The sequence below is a fragment of the Tiliqua scincoides genome, chromosome 8 (genome assembly GCF_035046505.1).
Source record: "Tiliqua scincoides isolate rTilSci1 chromosome 8, rTilSci1.hap2, whole genome shotgun sequence".
NCBI classification, from domain to species: Eukaryota; Metazoa; Chordata; class Lepidosauria; order Squamata; family Scincidae; genus Tiliqua; species Tiliqua scincoides.
In genome coordinates, this window is record NC_089828.1 from 380704 (window position 1) to 401674 (window position 20971).

At 47.9% G+C, this 20971-nt stretch overlaps 1 protein-coding gene across 1 annotated transcript; it reads right to left on the reverse strand.

Annotated features, from left to right (window-relative positions):
- Positions 1-229: 229 nt before the first annotated feature.
- Positions 230-15831, reverse strand: MINAR1 (membrane integral NOTCH2 associated receptor 1). The gene is made up of 3 exons (XM_066636666.1): positions 13534-15831; positions 4647-4901; positions 230-427 (listed from the first exon to the last, which is right to left on the reverse strand). Exons 1-3 carry the CDS (start codon positions 15829-15831, stop codon positions 230-232), a joined length of 2751 nt encoding a protein of 916 aa, XP_066492763.1.
- Positions 15832-20971: the final 5140 nt, after the last annotated feature.

The window sequence follows — 20971 nt, forward strand, 5'->3', positions numbered from 1 at the left end:
TGAACAGAAAAACACCGTACCAGTCACAGGAACGCATAAAAATTTAAATCATGTTCCCATTGCATCTGCCCAGTGTTTTGCTTTTTCTTCTTTAAAAAACCCCTTCCTTACAAAGCCTTCCCACCTGATTGTCATATACAATGCTTGTCACAAGGCAGTTAAAAAACTGAATGAGATATCTGGAGCGATGATCTGTACAGGGCTGGGTGCTATTCATCCGTAAGGGAATTCATGATTTCATCGTACATATGGGAACCACAATAACCAGGATAACTGTACAGGCGGCCGCGGCAATCAACGCCGCTATTTTGCAAACTTTTGCTCGTCTAAATTCAGCTTCTTTGCGTTTTAATAACGAATCGTAGCCTGGTGTATAGATGTCCTCCATCCAGTATTCTAAATTGTTGGGATTTAATGACTCTTGAGTCTGTAAAGGAAAAAAAAAGGGGAAAATTTGTAAGTTTTTTTTGTCCTCCGCTTTCAAATAAGAGTACAAACAAATTAAGGGAAGGATCCAGCCATAGAGAAGCATGTTGAAGCCTCAATTCTCTGCCAATGGGGATGATTTATTTATATAGATTAAATGACTGAGAAATAAACACATGGGGGGTTCAATCCTATGGGCTATTAGTGCTGGCGCTGAGCTCCAGCGCTGGCGCTAGGTAAATGTGCCAAAAAACATATTTATGGCACTGCGGGAGGAGGGAGCCCTGGCGCTGAGCATGCACCAGTCAGCACTGGGCCCCGTGCTGGTCTGCCTTGCAGTTTCTTACCTCTGGTAAGAAAGACCACTGAGTGGTGGTGCAGACTTTTGGGTTGGGGGGAGGTGGGTGGGGGGACAGAGGGAGGAACCAGCCTGGGAGGGGGGGTGGAACCAGCAGAGGCCTCTACCAAATCCTATCCTGTGTCGGGCTGAAAAGCCCTTGTGAGAAGCTCCATTGCAGGAGGGGGAGGGGAGGGGACAAAAGTCCTCTTCGCCTGAGGTGACCTCCAGCGGCTTCCCTGTGCCCGTGGAATACCGTTGTAGTCATTTTGGTGCTGCTGTTCCTCCGGACATTGGGAAGTTTAGGACTGGGCTGTAAAAATACCCCCTCCTGACAAAGAGGCACCCGAGGCAGGTGACATCCCACAAAAACAACAGACTAATAAACAAAAACAACATCCAAAGCAATTATTGCAACAACCAACAGTGATAACAGAACAGTCAATTCAAACCTAGAACAACAAAACACACTCAGGAAAAAAACACAAAACAGTTCTATTAGCCCATTAATGGTCATCTTGATAGCAATAACAATAATTGCATTACTACTGTGCTGGCAATATTGTGTGCAGCGCTGGTTGTGCAGAGTGGTTCCACAGCTTAGAAAGGACAGGCTGTCTGGTCAAGAAGACTAGATTGTTCCAACCAGGACCGCAGTCTGCAGAAGCTTCTGCTGAAATGAAACGGAGTGGTCTACAGGGTGCTTGAAGTCTCTTTGTCACTCTTGCTGTGATGGACTAACATGACTGCCCCTCTGAAAGTTGCAAAAGGCAACAACTTTCCTTGTGGTGGCTAAAACGGGTCCGGTGATGTCTGTGGCCTTCAAAGAGTCTTCTCGCTCCAATCCCCAAATTTGCAACACCAAGCAGGTTATTAAAGAGCTCACATTCCCCTGTGAGTGTCTGCAGCTTCCCCTTTCGTGTCTGCAGCTTCACTAAAAACAGGCTGCAAGATGTCCTCGAGCAAGGCATCAGCGCAACACCTTGTGACTGACAATTTCCACGGCTGAACTCTCTCGGGTCGGCTTGGAGTGGCTGATTATTCCTGAACCCTGCCACTTTGGGGAGAGAAGCGGTGAGAAATGTCTGTGATATGGGAAGGGGGGGAGGACGACAATCCACACACACACCCCTCATGTTATTTTGGACTATTGTAGGCCTGCACAAGCAATTATAATCCACAGGGTTGAGATGAAACCCCCTTTGAAGGGTGTGGTGGTGGTGGTGGTGGTGGTGGTGGTGGTTGTCTGTTTCACAGCAGTACTGGTGATACTTATCCTCGCACCAACAGTGGCACCATCACCCCTCCCCCACATAATTTCCATCGGACACATGCGACAGTAACATGGGTCATTCTGCGAGAATTATGGAAACAAGATGGCCACTGCTGGAAAGGCCTTACTTCCACCACCCTGAAAGTCACCAAAATAGTCCCCCCCCCCTTAAATTTCACCACTTATGGATCAGGTGCACTTCTGGTGATTTTCAAGGGGTTTAGTCAATGGTTCTCTAACTTTTTAGACCAGGACCCACTTTTTAGAACCCACTGGAAGTGATGTCATTAACTTGGAAATGATGTCACAGCCAGAAGCGACATCATCAAGCAGGGAAAAAATGTAACGATCCTAGGCTGCAATCCTATTCGTGCTTATACAGGTGTAAGGCCCATTGACTATACTTGTTAAAAGCATATATAGCAGGGGTGCTCACACTTTTTTGGCTCGAGAGCTACTTTGAAACCCAGCAAGGCCCAGAGATCTACCAGAGTTTTTTTTACAATGTTCGCGCCATCATAACATATAACATTTATGTGTACAATGTATGTTGGTGTACCTTGAGCCCCACTGAGTATAACAGGACTTACTCCTGAGTAGACATGCCTAGGATTAGGCTGTGAGGCTGCAATCCTAGCCACACTTACTTGAGTACAATGGGCCTTAGGGTTTCCTCCCAGAGGCACCTGAAGGGGGGGAGTCGGCACTCCGCGATCTACTCATTTTGCCTCGCGATCTACCAGTAGATCGCGATCCACCTATTGAGCACCCCTGATATATAGTGTAGCCTGTTAAAAGTACAGATCTCCCCAACATACTACATTGGCGTCAAGTCTAATATACTAAAAATAAAATCTTGAAATGAATGGGGACCCACCTGAAATTGGTTGGTGACCCAGCTAGTCGGTCCCGACCCACAGTTTGCGAAACAATGGGTTAGTTTGTTAAAAATGTTTAGCAGCCCAATCCCATCCCCCGCCATACATAGCATGCAGCCGCACCAGTGGAGCATGCTTTGCATGCTATGGCGGGGGGGGGGGGAACCATACGGCCAGTGAGGTTAGTGACAAAAGTTTTTACTTACCTCCCGGTAGGCTGCCTGTTTGCCTATGGGTCTCCTTGGGCCCACCCCAGTTGTTTTGCTGGTGTAAGTCTGAGGAGCAGATGGGGGCATGCTGGGCTTCAAAAAAAGGGGGGCAACGGCATATGCTGCTGCTACTGGAATCCACCCCCCCCCCCCGGCTGTTGTAACAAGCACAGTCAAGTAAAACGTGCAACATATTTCACACTCAGAAAGTGCTGGCCTTTTGGTATTCAGAGCTAGAAGATGTTGCTGGGAGCCTTTAAGCTCTTTCCAAATTCCTTAGTGCGCAGAACGCAACAAACTGTCAAGCGTGCACGTGTGGAATTCATTCGATAGCTATCACAGACCTCTGCACTCTATTATGCACAAGTCAAAAACTCACTGAATTCAGTGGTGGAGGGGAGGGGGGAGATCCCAGAAGGCTGCAGGGCCAGCTAAGTTCAACATCACAGCTGCCTCCAGGAAAGCTTGCTTCTCTTGAGAAAAGCACTGACGTTACATTCAGCTATTTGCTTCAGAGAGGAAACTGGCTTTGTAGCTGCCTTCCGTGTCCTCATTCTGTTATTCTTTAGAGCAAAAGGGATAAGGGAAAGAAAACACATAAAATCCAAGAAGCAGAACACATGGTCCCTGAGGTGGCAGGTCTGAGGGCACATGATCCGGCCCCCTTGCTGAAACTAAGCGGGGCTACGTTGGGACAGTGCCCAGAGAGGAGACTAACTGGGAACTCAGCGTACCCCACCTCGAGCTCCACCATGACAGAAAGGCGGATATAAATATAGGAATACCATATGGATTAAGGGAGAGACAGTGCGGCATTGGACAGCCATTGTGATTAGATGGGCAGACCTGGGTTCAAGTTCCTGTTCAGTCATAAAACTCACTGGGTGATCTTGGGCCAGTCACTCCCTTTCAGGGCTGCTGTTGTGAGGGAGAAAAATACAGTGATGCCTGGGCAGAATATAAGTTTAATAAATTGGTCCATCCAGCTCAGAACTCCCTGTTCCAAATGGAACAGTGTTTCCCAATCAGGGGGTGACCCCCAGCGCAACAGGAAACTCTGTATTACCCCTTATGGGGTAAAAAGGGGGTTGTTCTGCACTTACCCAGCAGGGTGGCTGCGTAAGACTCTGCAGAAATCTAGGTTCTCACTACCACTGCAGCTGGGTAAGTGCAGAAACCTCCTTTTTTCACTTCGCCTGTGGTGGTACGAACCTGGGACTGCCATTGCCACCCTGCCGCCACACCCAGTGGTCCCCTCCCCTTGGAGAAAAGGTTGGGAACCATTTAACCAGAAGGTGTTTTCCAAGACTTGAGGCAGACAGAGGTCTTTACCAGTCCCACTACCTGATCTGTTTTTGCCTGTGACTGAAAGCTGTGGCACCTAGAAACCCACCCAGAGGTGCCAGGACTTCCTCCCTCTCTGCCTCCCTCCCTCCCCACAGAAGGCAAATGAAGCCAAACCTGGAAAAAAGGTTCAAAAAAACAAACCACCATCACCAGAAGTGGCAACAAATACAACTCACTTGAAGATCCAGGGCTGCAAGCTTGCCTTTCTCCCCCGAGTTCCTCGTGTATTCCTCAATGGTCCACGATGGCTGTGCTCGTTTCACTTCCGCCAGTTCCGTCAGCCGCATGTCCGTGTACAGGGGGTTGCTCTTCATGTGCGCTTTGAGGGACGCAGGGTAAGGATGTGGGCTGAAGACCTGTTCAATCAGGAAAGCATCTTTGGGGGGCTTGGAATGTCTGTGCGGCTGTGGGATTTCGTACTGTCTGTCTGCCTGCAACAAGGTTCAAGGACAATTCAGAGATGGAAAGTGGGTTGTTCCCCCCCCAGGGCTGGTTCACACAAGCACACTCATCTCTTGATGTCTGCCATGCAACACCAAAGGTGGCTTGCACGTGTGAAGGAGCCATTGCAGGACAAGCCAAACAGGCAAACTTCTACACACACGAGAAGTGCAATTCTTTCCACTGGAGTCGGCTCACACACTCAGAGGCATTTTACAAATGCAAATAGGCCTGAGGTGAAAGTGGAGATTGGTATATTGCTTACCACTGTCACAAAGGCACCAATGGCTCCCTCAAGCTGGGACAGTCCCCTATGTGGTCCCTGGGGGAAGGGAAATTTAGGAGGCTCTCTTCCAAGGAAAAAGTCGCAGGTCCTCTACACACAGCATATTACCTTCTCCTCCCTCTTGGGAGGCTGTACACCTCTGGTGGCCCACAATGGCTCTAATGGGGAAGCTGCTAGCAGCCCGGAATGTCTCCAAAGTGGGGGGGGGGCACTTGCACAGTGCAATGAGGATCCCTGCAAAACTTAGTGCTTAAAGCATAGCCCCTCTCGCTATGCTACTTGGAGGCACTATAATAATACTTCATATTTCTATTGTTTCCATCTGAGAGTTCAAAGTGCTTCACAGGTATTATCTTGATGTAATCTTTATGATAACCCAGTGAACTACGTATTACTGTCCTCAAATAGCAGCAGAGGAGCTAGCTTGAGGTCAGAAGTCAGCTGACAGTAGAGGTGAGATTCACACCAGTATCTATTGGATTTGCAGCTCAGTCTCTTGGCCATTTCAAGACACAATTTCTCTGGTTAATCTCAATTATCTAATGACCAAACTAGATGAGGCCTTGAAGAACTGCGACTGGGTCTCCCATCTCTGTAAATCTATTTAAAAAAACGTGTTCCAGTCTCTTTGAATTGGCTCAAGACCAGGGTTCACTTTAAAGAGCAAACAGCAGTTGCAGGATCAGTGATAATCGGGCAAATGGCCCAAGGAAAAGGCACAACCCAGCCAGCCAGCCAGCCAGCCAGCCACAGTGCCTCACAGCATCATCCTATGCACGTTTGCTCAGAAGCAAGTCTTACTGCATTCGATGGGACTTTCTCCTAGGTAAGCATGGGTAGCCTTGCAGCATTCTAGCTGTTGCAAAAGGCAACACAACAGAGTGAGCAGCCTGGCTGCTGCCACAAGTGCCAAGCGGCCAGCCCCAAGCACTAGCAGCCAATGGACGGGGTGCCCACCAGCCCTGGTAAATGTGCATGGGGGTAGGAGGGAGCGGGGGTGGGGCAGTGGCACGGGCAGGAAGGATGGTGGCTAATGACTGGGAGAAGGGGTGGATTTAGCTGCTGCCTTGTCTGCTGAATCCAATCCCCCTTCCTGGTCTTGATCCAGATCCACAGGTCTGTGCAGCCTTGTGCCAGCTATGGAGCTGGTGCCTGTCCAAGTAGACCTGTGAACTGACACAGACCTACCCCAGGGCAAGGGAACAAGGAGACTTCCGTACCGTAAGGAGGCCTCCAGGGGCCAAAATTCCCTTGCGGGATACCGTGGGCTGCAAGTCTCACTTGAATCCTGCCCCAACTTCTAGCTCCACAAATGCTTCGTCGGGGCCCCTCCCAGATGCCCTGACCCCCGACTTACCCGGGAGCAGGCACCCCATGCCCAGGGTGGGGAGGCTTCACTGCCCTCAAAGGGGGCAAAGCAGGTTGGCTCACCCCAACCAGCCAGAGGGGGCTGGCAGGGCCAACAAGGAACACTGCAGGAAACAAGCCAGGCACAGGAGGGGCCTTTTCTGCCCCACCTGGAGGAAGTGGCGGGCCTGCTCCGTAGAACAGGGAGGAGAGGCAGGCAGTGTGAAGCAGGGAGCTGGGAGGTGAACAGCTCCTGCTCCTAGGCCAGGTAGCTCTGCTAGGGAGGAGGAGGAGAAGGGCGCTGGAACCCCCTCTCCCTCCAGCCAATCTGAGGCCTCCCTGGGGAGGAACACGCCTGCTCCAGGCCCCTACAGCTTTGAAAATACATTCAAAGAGGAGACTTGCAGCCCAATCCTATCCAATACTTTCCTGGGAGTAAGCCCCATTAACGCTAATTGAACTTACTTCTGAGTAGACTTGCATAGGATTGGGTGGCCAGTCATCAATTCCTGATGTCTCATCTTTGGCTGGCACAATTCTTTGCTTTTTAGTCCTACAGAATTGTAGGAGTATTGAATGGTCAAGGCACTAGCTTTTTGAGAAACATGTGTCAAGAACACACACACACACACACACACTTCTTCAAGACAGAATGCTTACAGTCTGTGGTTGACCAAAACGTCACACGTTTCACTGAAACTAGAGTGTGTGTCTCTCTTTAAAGACAAGCCTGGGTGGGACAGAATACAAGAAGCCAACAAAAATGGCATTTCTTTCCTTCTTAAACCAATACCTACTCAATTTTGAGGTGTCTGTTCTAATAAAAGACTCCAGGAATTCCATTTGCACCATTTAGGTACTTTTATGCTTATGAGGATTATCTTATATTTCAAAACCCTCGGTTACAGGTAATTACCAGCAAAATTATCAGTATCCATGGGGCTGGGTGGGCAGATGCAAAACCCTCCCCTGTTGCCATGGAGGCAGAGAAAATTGAGATGAACCCCTCTGAAGCCAATTTCTCGGTCAAGCAAGGGGGGAGCTACTATTACCACTGAAAGGATTAGGCAGATCTCTCCACCCCCTTCTGAAAACCGGAAGCGCCTATCCAAGCCCTCCGAAAGGGACCCCTTTGATACCCTCTCTAGGTGTGCTGCCCAGGGCTGTAGACTCCCCTGCTCCCTACGCTACTACTTTTCTGCAAGGGCAGGGGCAAATGCCCTCTCCTATGCTGCTACTGCCAATTTAGACTCTCAGAATGTGCACTCGTGAGCACCATATCTCCTGAATAGAGGTAAGATAGCCCATGAATAGCACAGGAGATCCATGGTCAGATTTCCTAAACCATTTGTTTGCTCATTCACTTAGGGCCCAATCCTATCCACCTTTCCAGCACCGGTGCAGCCGCAATGCAGCCCCGAGGTACGGCAACAAATGTTCCCATACCTTAAGGAGGCCTCTGTGATTACCTCCCCACCACAGGATACAGTGCATGCCCCTGACCTATTTGTTACGCCTTACCCGCACTGGAAAACTGGAAAGGTTCTTTTGGAGCACTACACAATCTGCTTTGTTTTTTAGCACCCTGAGTAGTTGGGTGTCAGCTGCAAGCTTGACCAGCTCACTGTTCACCCCCCACCCCACCGGGAATGGATCCGAAGGGAGGGGCTGCTCGCCCACCTCCCTGGCAGGCTGAGTGCTCCACCCCCCTCCAGCTACCCCACCTCCTTCAGTGCTGGGGTGTGTGGGTGTGGGTAGGAGTGTGGGTAGGACTGCAGCCATGCAGGACTCCCTGAGGCACGGAAAGTGGGTGCAAACCACCTCAACATCTCAAGCCTTGGGGAGCACTGCAGAAGGCTGAGTGGGGTTCCCTGCATCTCCTGGACCCTACTGCACCCCAAAGGAAGTAAAAGCACCCCCTTGCCCCCCTTCGCAGTGTGATCCTGGGGGTTGTGTCGCTGCCCTTGCCCATCCCCCACAAAGACTTACTTGGGAGTAAATCTCCTAAAACGTTTGAGAACCACTGCTCTAGTCTAGCGGGTTAACAGGCAGGACTTACTCTTGCAGAAAGCCTGCTGATTCTCTAGAAAGGTTCATTTCTCTCTATGCTTGATGATTTTAGCTCTAATTATGTTTTCCACCAGTTTACCTGGAGCAGGTGCTAAGCTGACCAGCCTGCAATTTCCTGGATTCCCCCTGGATTCCCTTTTAAATATTGGTGTTACACTGACTACCTTCCAGTCTTCTGGCACGGAAACTAACATAAAGAACAAATTACATTTTTTGTAATTTTGCAGCTTCATATCTGAGTTCCTGAAAAACTCATGGATAGATGCCATCTGAACCCAGGGATTTAAGTTATAATTTGTCAATACTCTCTAGAACAGGGGTAGCAAACTCAAGGCCTATGGGCCGAATATGCCCCCCGGAAGCAATTTCTCTGGCCCCCGTTATAACTGGGTTCTCCCAGCTTAGATCGTAAGAACATAAGAACAGCCCCACTGGATCAGGCCATAGGCCCATCTAGTCCAGCTTCCTGTATCTCACAGCGGCCCACCAAATGCCCAGGGAGCACACCAGATAACAAGAGACCTGCATCCTGGTACCCTCCCTTGCATCTGGCCTTCTGACATAGCCCATTTCTAAGATCAGGAGGTTGCGCATACACACCATGGCTTGTACCCCGTCATGGATTTTTCCTCCAGAAACTTGTCCAATCCCCTTTTAAAGGCATCCAGGTCAGACGCCATCACCACATCCTGTGACAAGGAGTTCCACAGACCAACCACACGCTGAGTAAAGAAATATTTTCTTTTGTCTGTACTAACTCTCCCAACACTCAATTTTAGTGGATGTCCCTGGGTTCTGGTGTTATGTGAGAGTGTAAAGAGCATCTCCCTATCCACTCTGTCTATCCCCTGCATAATTTTGTATATCTCAATCATGTCCCCCCTCAGGTGTCTCTTTTCCAGGCTGAAGAGGCCCAAACGCCGTAGCCTTTCCTCATAAGGAAGGTGCCCCAGCCCCGTAATCATCTTAGTCGCTCTCTTTTGCACCTTTTCCATTTCCACTATGTCTTTTTTGAGATGCGGCGACCAGAACTGGACACAATACTCCAGGTGTGGCCTTACCATCGATTTGTACAACGGCAGTATAATATTAGCAGTTTTCTGTTCTCAATACCTTTTCTAATGATCCCAAGCATAGAATCGGCCTTCTTCACTGCCGCCGCACATTGGGTCAACACTTTCATTGACCTGTCCACCACCACCCCAAGATCTCTCTCCTGATCTGTCACAGACAGCTCAGAACCCGTTAGCCTATATGTGAAGTTTTGATTTTTTGCCCCAATGTGCATGACTTTACACTTACTGACATTGAAGCGCATCTGCCATTTTGTTGCCCATTCTGCCAGTCTGGAGAGATCCTTCTGGAGCTCCTCACAATCACTTCTGGTCTTCACCACTCGGAAAAGTTTGGCGTCGTCTGCAAACTTAGCCACTTCACTGCTCAACCCTGACTCCAGGTCATTTATGAAGAGGTTGAAAAGCACCGGTCCCAGGACAGATCCTTGGGGCACACCGCTTTTTACCTCCCAACTTTGTGAAAAATGCCCATTGACACCCACTCTCCATTTCCTAGTCTTCAACCAGGACTCAATCCAGGAGAGGACCTGCCCTCTAATTCCCTGACTGTGGAGTTTTTTCAGTAGCCTTTGGTGAGGGACCATGTCAAACACCTTCTGAAAGTCCAGATATATAATGTCTACGGGTTCTCCCACATCCACATGCCTGTTGACCTTTTCAAAGAATTCTATAAAGTTCGTGAGGCAAGACTTATGCTTACAGAAGCCATGCTGATTCTCCCTCAGCAAGGCCTGTTCATCTATGTGTTTTGAGATTCGATCTTTGATGAGGCATTCCACCATCTTACCCAGTATAGATGTTAGGCTGACTGGCCTATATTTCCCGGGTCCCCCCTCTTTCCCTTTTTAAAGATAGGCGTGACATTTGCTATCCTCCAATCTTCTGGCACCATGGCCGTTTTGAGGGACAAGTTGCATATTTTAGTCAAGAGATCAGCAACTTCATTCTTCAATTCCTTAATAACTCTTGGGTGGATGCCATCAGGGCCCAGTGACTTATTGATCTTTAATTTATCAATGAGGTCTGAAACAGCTTCTCTTTTAACCTCTATCTGACTTAATCCCTCGGTCAGGAGGGACCGTTCGAGCTTGATAATTGGGATCTCCCATATCTTGAAAATACGAACAAGATTTGCGCATTTTCTCTTCTGTCATTTGCAGCTAATGAGTTCCTAAGTGATAACAAAGTGCTGATTTCCAGTCATTACCTGCTTAATGATGTCACTTCCTGCGTAAGCCATTTCTGCCCAACATTGCATATATGCAACAGGGACCAAATGTGTACATCTGTGGACCAGGCAAAAACGGGTTTTAATGATGTCACTTCTGGCCCTCAGCAGGCACCATGAATGCTATTTGGTCCTCTGTATGAAATATGTTTGACATCCCTGCTCTAGAACCTTATCATATTTGACTCCATTCTTCAGATTCCCTCCTTAAGAAGCTAAATTTAGGCACAGATATCTGCCCTGCATCTTCCAGAGTAATGGCAAATGCAAAGCATTTGTTCATCTTCTCTGCAATCTCCATATTCTTTTTAATCTTCCTTTTTATTCTCTTGTTATTTAATGCACACTCTTTGGCAGCACACTCTTTGGCAGATTTCCTGCTTTTAACTTAAATAAGTTTTTACTGTTTGGTTTGCTGCTTTCAGCTATACATTGTTTCTCTGCATCTCTTATTGCCCACTTATATTTCTTTTGCCAGAGTTTGTGTTCCTATTCATTTTCCACACTTAAGCAAGGCTTCCACATTCCAAAGAAAGCCTTCTTGTCTTTTCTAGCTTCCTTGACTCAATACATTAGCCATGCTGGCATCCCCCAGACCTGAAGGTGCCTTCCTTACATTCTAGTTGAGCTTTTGTTATTGTAATTTTAAATAACACACAAGCAGTCTGGAGAGATTTGATACTGCTGTCTTTCCCTTGCAGCTTCTTTTTTACTACTTCCTGTATTTTTGAGAAGTCCAGTCTTGTGAAGTCAAAAGGTATCTGTTTTGAACTTCCTTGGAATCTTGCCAGTCACACACACGTTGAACTGGATGACACTATGGTCACTGTTTCTTATTGGTTTGACAACAACTACATCTCACACTAGATCCTGTGCACCATATAGGGCAGGTGGTCTGGTCTAGAGGGTAGAGCCTCCGTTAACCCAAAGATAACATCTGAAGGTCGCCAGTTTGAGGCCACCGGCAGCTGTGTGAATGGCGAGACCTTGAAGCACCTGACAAGCTGAGCTGAGTTATTCCACCTGCTCTTTGGTGTGAGTGAAGAAGTGTCTTGGCTGCCCTTCAAGTGAGAGATGAAGGAACTGCTTATCAGCCAGCGTGGGAGGCAACTGGGGGCCAGAAGTGATGCCAGACCGTGAAAGATCCATCTGAAATGTTTTGTGGGTCTTGAAAGACAGAACCTTTCTATTATTGTAAAAATCCCCTTGGGTTTAGAGGTAGCCTGCCTATGTGAACTGCCTTGAATAAAGTCAGAGGAGTAATCCAATGACCAGAAAGGCGGTATATTAATACCAGTATTATTATTATTATTATTTTTACAGGATTAAGTCTTGAATCAATTTCCCCTCTGGTTGGTTTCAAAGCTCATTTAGTGCATCTGGAGTTTTTTTTCTCCTTGTCATGGTTGGAAGATGAATTTGGCCAGTCTATGGGAAGGTAATTGAAATCAGTCATTACTAGAACACTTTTCTTCATTTGGATGTCTTCCTAATTTATTCCTTCAAGAAGATAATCCTCAGCATTTTGATCAAGACAGCATGTGCCCCCAGTACTAAATTATTATTGTGGCCTGTTATTGCCACCCACAATTATACTGTGAAGGATTCTGGTCCCCCTCTGTTTTCTAATTTGTTGGATTCTATACCTTCTGACACCCCCACACCTCCCATCTTGCTCTTTCTGTAGAGTCAGTATCCTCAGGCCAGCTTCTCATTCCACCAGGTTACTGTTTGCCCCACCTGTGTTCTTCTTTGCCACTAAGTGCTTCAATGGGAAATGGTGGGTACTACTGTATGCTGTGTTAAGTGTGCTGTTTTTTATGGCTCCTCCCATAAAAAAGCTCTTTTCATGAGATGGTTGTTGGATTTTGAAAACGCGCACAATCATAGGCAGCTGCCTTCTTTGGTCTGCCTATCTCAGTATTGTCAACATGGATTGGCAGTGGCTTTCCACTTTCTGCCAGGAGACTATCCTGTTCTAGCTGGAGATGCAGCCAGGGTTTGAACCCGGGTCCATCTGCCTGCGAGCAGGAGCTCTGCCACTGAGCCGTGGTCTCTTCCCAATCATTTCTTAACAGTTTTTGCAATACCTGTATCTCAACACTGCATGTTATATCCAGCCCACAGTTAGAACCAACATCCTTATCCTGCCCCCCCCCCCAGTAAACAGCACATGCAGGGACTGGGACCTGGACTGGGACCACAGCAAGGCCAGCAGGAGGTTTTAATCCTTTGCAGCTGGATTGGTTCCTATTTCCCCCACAAAGGGCATCTATGAAAGCTCTCCTTCCAGAACAAATTGGGGGCTATAGAGATAGTTGGTCCAGATTGTGAGAGTGGCAGGGGTAAAGTGCTAAAGTTCCCCCTCCCAATCCCCATCCACAAGTGCTCTTTACGGGGGGGGGGGGACGACACACAAGCAAGCTAGCTGTAATGATAACCCATGTCCATCATTAGATCATTATATAGATGGGTTACAAAAACAGCCAAAAATCTATTGCAGTTCTTATGCAGAAGGCAGATGCCCTCGTTCTCCAAGCCTTTCAGAGTGACACTGGGTCCTTTCATGCAGGCACGTTAAACATATAATTGACTCTGCCAAAATTGAAAATTACCTCTTTAGACTTCCGGTGCCAGTCTTTGTTTTCACCTCCGCCTTGATCTTTCATCTCCTCCTCTGTAAGGCCAGCCTGGTTGGTGTACGTGATCGCTCTCCAGTCTCTAGGGGAGTTGGAAATGCTGGCTATCTTGGATTCCGTGGCGCTGTTCTCCTCCGTCAGCGACCTCGAAGACCTCCTGGTGAATAAGCTTTTCTTCAAGGCTTTGACTCGAAGGCTTTCGCTGTTACTGCCGCTGGCATCTGAGCAGCACCAGTCTGGATTATTCTCCAACTTGCTGCCATGTGCAGAATTATGACACGAGAACATCTGAGGAGAGGTACTTTCTTCCGACTGAGCGTCACTTGTCAAAGAATTCAGATCCAGCTGAACGCTGGCTTTCTCCGGCTGCTGGATCTTCAGATCCAACTTATTCAGCTTCCCCAGCACCTGGGAAATTTCCTCCCTGACACTCGAGAGAGACTCCAGTTTCTTTTCAATTTCCCCAATCCTCAGAACCAGTTTGCAGACACTGGTTTTCAGTTCATCATCTGTGCCGTTGGTCTCCAGTCGAGACACTTTGTCAAGCTTGTTGCCGGAATTCCCGCTGGAAATCTTTGCTAGGTGGTGCTCAGGGGAGCTTTCGCAGTCCGATTTGTGTATCTGAGAAAGCGAGCCGGTGCTGTTGTAACATGATGATTGCATCACTCCGGTGGACCCACAGATGCTCATGTCATCCAGAAACCTGAAGATATCGCTGATGTCATCACTGACAATTTCAGAGTCATCGTCCGATTGCTTCAGGGAATGTTGCTCGCCATACTTGCTGGGGTTTGGGTGGGCCATCTCTTTGCACTTCTTGTGCTCCAACTCTTGCTGCTCTGTCTGTGTCGCAACACTGTTCGTTTTGTCAACACTCAGGAGCTGAGCGGAGGTGCAGCTAATGCTTTTGTCTTTAAACTTTCTGATGGGTTCGTGCTTCTCAATTTCCAAAATGGCGGGGATTTCTTTGGGCTTGTGTCCATTTGGTTTCACAACATAGCTAGGCTGCATCATTGACTGCTGGTCCTTTGGGTTGAGATATGGTTGATGTCTCTCAGCGGATGAAAAATTGGGTGGCGGATTGTTCGAACCCTGGTATCGGGGCTTCTCTTCGGACGGTTTCCGGTTCAAAAATGATCTTTCAAAATCGGGAACTTCTTCGGTATTTAAGCTCCAGCTTTTGGCAGGCCACGGGGTTTGTTTACTAGGCTTTCCCAACCACCGCTTTGTTTCTTGCGACCCAAGAACGGTCGTTGGGCCAAAGTAAGTAGAAGCTTGAAGGTCATCTAAGCTTTCGTGTTTGACACGTCTTTTATCAGGTACTGGGGAGTAAATGGGGTTTAAGAATTGACTGCTGTAGGGCATCTCAAAACTGTGGTTGAAGAACGCCTGCTTGGAGGTGTCTTTCCTGCTTGGCGGCTCTGCCAGTTCGTCTTCTGCTTTGCCCGTGGGGGATAACAAGTTGGGCGAGATGGTCAGGAGGTTGTGGAAGTCCTCCTTGAATATGTTGCGTTTCTGCAGGCAGGACTGCATGACAAAGGGCTCGTCGTTAGAGATGAACGTCTCCTTGATGTTTGTGCTGATGGGCAACGAGTCCTGATCCGAGATGGATTCCGTCTCAATGTTCATGGGGAAATACGTGCTCTGCATTTCGCAGGGGGGGGAGCTGGCCATGGTGTACGAGGCCAGGGCTTGCAACCGATCCAGAGAAGCCGCTCGGCCTTTCATCTCTTTATTGACCCCAAGCAAAAAGTTCGGCTCGGAAGCAGGCACAAACTGCGGGCAGTCTTTGCAGTCCCCCTTCCTGCATTTGGAAGACCTCCTGCTTGAATATCCCCTGCTGAATTCTCTGTCTCTTATTTCGCAGTTGGGCACACAGTCAACCATATTGCACACTTCCGTGTCTGAACGGCAAGACTCCAAGGATTCCTTCTTCCTCACTTTTTCTCGGGCGATGGGAAGCTTCTCCTTGGCCACCCCTCCGTTCATCTGGATGAGGTTGAAGATCGTCACAATGTCTGCTGCCACCATGATCTTCTTAGATTGCTGGTTATTCACGTTGCACCTCATTTTGTCCTTGAACAAAGTGGCAGGGAAATTAGGGTCCAGGCAGGCAGTGTAGAAGAGCACACTCCTTAGCTTGGCCAACTGGGACAAATCAAACCTGGCACACAACGATTTGCAGAGATCCTGATAGGAAACTGTGTTCTGCTTGGTGTCCAGTTCCTCCAAAATGTTCACAAGGAACAACGAAGGGTCGTGGTTAGTCTCCATGGCTGGGATGGAAATCAAGCTCTGGGACTGATCGCCAAGGTTTTATTCCAGTTCTAAATGAACATGCAACAAAAAATAAAATATATTTATCATAAGATTGTTCGCATAATATAAAATAACTGACTGTTTCTATCTCTGCATATCAGTTCTTGATGCTTTATCTTTTTCTCATCGCGAGAGCACAACAGAGAAATCTAAGATGGAAAACTAGCTTCAGGAAGTGAGGTGGAGTCACATTGCCTGCCCTCCGTTACAGAAGATACTTGTGTGGTTGGCAGCCACATTGTGGCCCACCAAATTGTGGGCCAGGCTCAGTGTGAAAGACTGCCTGGTGGGGCAGTGGAGGGAAAAAGGCAAGAGGACAGAAAAGAGCAAAATGGGATTGGCCTTCTCTCCTCTCTGACTTCCCCAGTCCCTACATCCAGCCATGAAATGTTGTTGGCAATTTCGTATACATTCAAGACTGCTAGCGCACTTTTGCTCTGTTGAGTGCCAGGCAATCTATATTTCTTTCATCCATCTTCAGATCAACCTGGTGAGAGAGAGGCTACTATGGAATGGTCCAGAATTTTAGAGATCTGGAGAGCTTTGAGCTGTAAATGAAATAGGAAATTGTACTACCTCCAGATCTCCTTTATTAATCCTTTGGAACTCTTTGAGAGTGGATTGAACTTCTTGACAGCAACAAGACTGGGAACAGCACAGAACTGGAGGGAAAGTTCTCTGGACTAAAGGAACAGCTGCCTGCAGGGGTCGGGGCAGTCCCTAAGAGCCAGGGAAGGTTTTCACCCACAAAAAGTGAGGGAGGTGGTCTCCCTCCCGTTTGTCCGTTCATTCATGTATGCTAACATTTCTGTGCCACTTTTTTGCCAGAGAGGGGGCCCCCAAAGGGGCTCACAATAATATAAAATGCAAACAATTATTTCAAAAAGACCAAGATAAAGAATTAAGCCTCAATAAAAATCAGCACCAAAAGGACATCTAGCATCAACCATCCATGGGGAGAATAAACCACCTTAAACTGAAAGCCTGTCTGAATAAGCCAGTCTTCAATGTTGTCAACCTCTTCATAAATGACCTGGAGACAGGGTTGAGCAGTGAAGTGGCAAAGTTTGCAGATGACACCAAACTTTTCCGAGTGGTAAAGACCAGAAGTGATTGTGAGGAGCTCCAGAAGGATCTCTCCAGACTGGCAGAATGGGCAGCAAAATGGCAGATGCGCTTCAATGTCAGTAAGTGTAAAGTCATGCACATTGGGGCAAAAAATCAAAACTTTAGATATAGGCTGATGGGTTCTGAGCTGTCTGTGACAGATCAGGAGAGAGATCTTGGGGTGGTGGTGGACAGGTCGATGAAAGTGTCGACCCAATGTGCGGCAGCAGTGAAGAAGGCCAATTCTATGCTTGGGATCATTAGGAAGGGTATTGAGAACAAAACGGTTAATATTATAATGCCGTTGTACAAATCGATGGTAAGGCCACACCTGGAGTATTGTGTCCAGTTCTGGTCGCCGCATCTCAAAAAAGACATAGTGGAAATGGAAAAGGTGCAAAAGAGAGCGACTAAGATGATTACGGGGCTGGGGCACCTTCCTTATGAGGAAAGGCTACGGCGTTTGGGCCTCTTCAGCCTAGAAAAGAGACGCTTGAGGGGGGACATGATTGAGACATACAAAATTATGCAGGGGATGGACAGAGTGGATAGGGAGATGCTCTTTACACTCTCACATGATACCAGAACCAGGGGACATCCACTAAAATTGAGTGTTGGGCGGGTTAGGACAGACAAAAGAAAATATTTCTTTACTCAGCGCGTGGTCGGTCTGTGGAACTCCTTGCCACAGGATGTGGTGCTGGCGTCTAGCCTAGACGCCTTTAAAAGGGGATTGGACGAGTTTCTGGAGGAAAAATCCATTATGGGGTACAAGCCATGATGTGTATGCGCAACCTCCTGATTTTAGGAATGGGTTAAGTCAGAATGCCAGATGTAGGGGAGAGCACCAGGATGAGGTCTCTTGTTATCTGGTGTGCTCCCTGTGGCATTTGGTGGGCCGCTGTGAGATACAGGAAGCTGGACTAGATGGGCCTATGGCCTGATCCAGTGGGGCTGTTCTTATGTTCTTATGTTCTTATGTTGTCCGAAGGTTAAATCAGAAAGGTCCTGTGAAGCTTCCTGAGGGAGGATGTGGCAGCCCAGTCCTAACAGCTGCAGTGCCTGGAGAGACAGCAGTGCCAAATGGGGATCGCAGGATCCTGCAGCTGCCAGGGGGCCACCAGAGGTCCCCATCCCTCGAGTAAGGGCACGGGCCCTAGAATGGGGCTTCTCAAGTCTGCACTTGCTGTTTTGCTGGTACAGACTTGAGAACCTGTGGCCAGCTTTTTAGCCCATCCCCCTCCCAGGCTGGCTCCTCCCCCTGCCCCGGAATGCCTCCCCCCACCTCCAAAGCCAGCACCACCTCCCAATGCTCTTACTTTGCTCCAGCGGCTATTCAGCGTCTACCACCCGACACTGGGTCTGGCGCGACTGATGCTGGCCCAGCGCCAGTGCTCCCTCCACCCGTGGTGCCATAAATGTACTTTATGGAGCATTTACAACACCTAGTGCCAGCACTGCAACTCAGGGAGAATAAGATTGCGCCCTAGAGTCCTGGTGCCACAACTAAAAATGCCCCGTCCCACGTACCCACATGGTTCCTTGCCCCACATTACAAAGCCACGTGAGCCTGCTCCCCCTCCTGAATGGGATGCTTTTCTCACACAGATAACGGAAAGCAGACCACGATTCCACATTGGTGTGCTGGCAGCCATACTAGCTTGGACTTGCAGAACAAACAGCTGGAGACGTTTTCAGCAATTGAGTCCAGCCACACACGACAAGGACAAAATCATCTGGAAAACTCAACCTGTGGCAAGTGGTGCTGGACCCATCTCCCAAAACAACAATGTGCAGAACACGCTAGGTACTTTTTCATGACTTGCCCTGGAATTAACCCTTAAAATCTGCCTGCCTGCCTGTGTACATACAGCTGAGAAGTAAACAAGTTCCTAGTGAACCTGCGGAGGAGTTCTGGGTTGACTAAAAAGCTTACATCAAAAGACACTGATCCAACAAAGAAAATCCCCTTATCTATTCCGCACCACCTTCCAAACGAAACACGTTATGGCTGTTCAATTAACAATAAAGGGAACACTTTGTCTTTGAAGCGAGATGTATCTCTCCCAGATTCAATTTTCTCAACTGGAATAGAACAATCATATTTGCAGTGTGTAAACACACACCGAGTATCACCTTGCAATTTGCCCAAGTCTAATGGTTTGGGTCTTTGGATGAACTACAGGCTTACCACAAGTCTATCCTTTTGTGACCTCTACCAAATCATGTTGAATGTCCCGTATTCTCAACATTAAGGTGAAGAGAGAAAAAAAAAACCCTCACAGGCTAGCATTCAGCGGTTGAAAAAGCAGGCTGGGGCGTTAATCATTCTGTTTTACCTTTTCCTAGGCAATGAGATAATTTTGCTTTCCCAGTCTCTCCCCAAAAAAAGGTGAACAAACAATTCTACAAAACATGACTCCTGTTCAGAAGTGCGCAAGTAGTAAAATTGCCTGGAAGCACACCAATTAAGCCAAATCAACCCAGGTCCGTAATTTACGCCAGGCGCAGAACTTGAAATCTGCACTTGGAGGTTTTATTTGCAGAATTCCTGAGCTGCAGTATAACTTCACACCCATACAGACAGCTGACTGTACTGGAAAATGTAACAGAAGACCATTTCCCATTCAGATTTTCTATCACTTTGCCTGAAGCCCATAGAGATAGTCGCATTGCAATCCTCGTACTGTTGAAAGCAGGGTTAGATATCCATGGTCTTGAATACATAAAGACGGTGGCTTCAATCAGTTTTCCCTTTCATAGTTACTTGGAACTTTGAGGGGCAATTTCAATCAGGTCACTGTGCAGGGGGGAAAGAGTTAAAACCTCCCACCAATCCAATTCAATCTGCCCCCTATCCTTGTGGTTTTGGTTTGGTTTTAAAGTCAGAGACATCAAGGATTCCAGTCAAGGTGAGTCTCACATCCCATCTGGTCTCTCTCTCTCTCTCTCTCTCTCTCTCTCTCTCTCTCTCTCTCTCTCTCTCTGCATATTGTCAATGGAGATGTTAAAAACTCAGATGTGCACACAAATCAACAGAGATCACAGACCTCTCTGCTTCTCTTGTTGCTTATATATTCATCAACATCCTCTTCTACCACCATCAAGAGACTTCACTGTCAAGGGGAGCGCCAGCATCCTGCCCTCCACCATGGCAGGACCTGCAGCCTATGAAAGAGTCCGACCAGTTCTCCTAAATTTCAGTCAGTTTAATCATCTCATTCACGTAAGGATGGAAGCAAACCTCATGGAAATCAATGTAACGTTACTTCCAAATAACATGTGGGGATTTTTTCTGGGTGCGTGGAATAGGTGGGCTCACAGCTCCTTTTTCCAAAATGTAGGGAGGTAACTGTGTTAACCAGCTGCAGAGAAAGCAACTGGGTAGCCTGGAGCACTTTAAAAGTTATTGTGACAGAAGCTGTTGTCACAGCATAAGAATACTTTACATATCTGTCTGCAACCAGTAGTATAGCTAGAGGGGGTGCAGAGCACTAAGTTTTCCAGGGAGCCTGGCTGCGGCATGCAAGTGGCCCCTCCCAAGTTGCCCCTTCCCTTTGGAGCCATTCTGGAGGCATCCACTTCCATTTTGCTCCTACTGCTGGGAATGGGAATGGGCAGCCACAGTGAGGCTTCCTGTAAAGCGTGGTGCTTTGCACCCCCTCTGGCTACGCCACCGACTGCAATTGAGCCAAGGCACAAGCACATGAAGGAAATTGTGTGTCCTTCCCCATTTACCTGGCTTCCCCTCCCTTTGCTTTGTTGTCTCCTTTGTGTCCATTTCTAGTCTGGAAGCTCTAATAGACTGCACAGCAATAACCGAAATTAGCACTTGCATCATGCTTTGAAGGGTTCAAAGAGCTTCATATGAATTTTCCTGTTCTAATTCTTCCAAAAGCCCTGAAACGCAGTACTGTCTTAGGATCCATGGCTGGCCCATTCACGAGGCCAACTGCAACGGTTGCTTCAGACAGCAGAACGGTGTATG

Bases quoted from the DNA above. Each gene is read 5' to 3' on its own strand.
- MINAR1 (XM_066636666.1), bottom strand. From the start codon at position 15,831: ATGGAGACTAACCACGACCCTTCGTTGTTCCTTGTGAACATTTTGGAG. The intron at 4,902-13,533 runs GTAATTTTCAAT...ACCTTGTTGCAG, and splicing joins GGCACCGGAAGTCTAAAGAG to GCAGACAGACAGTACGAAAT. The intron at 428-4,646 runs GTGAGTTGTATT...TTTCCTTTACAG, and splicing joins TTGCAGCCCTGGATCTTCAA to ACTCAAGAGTCATTAAATCC.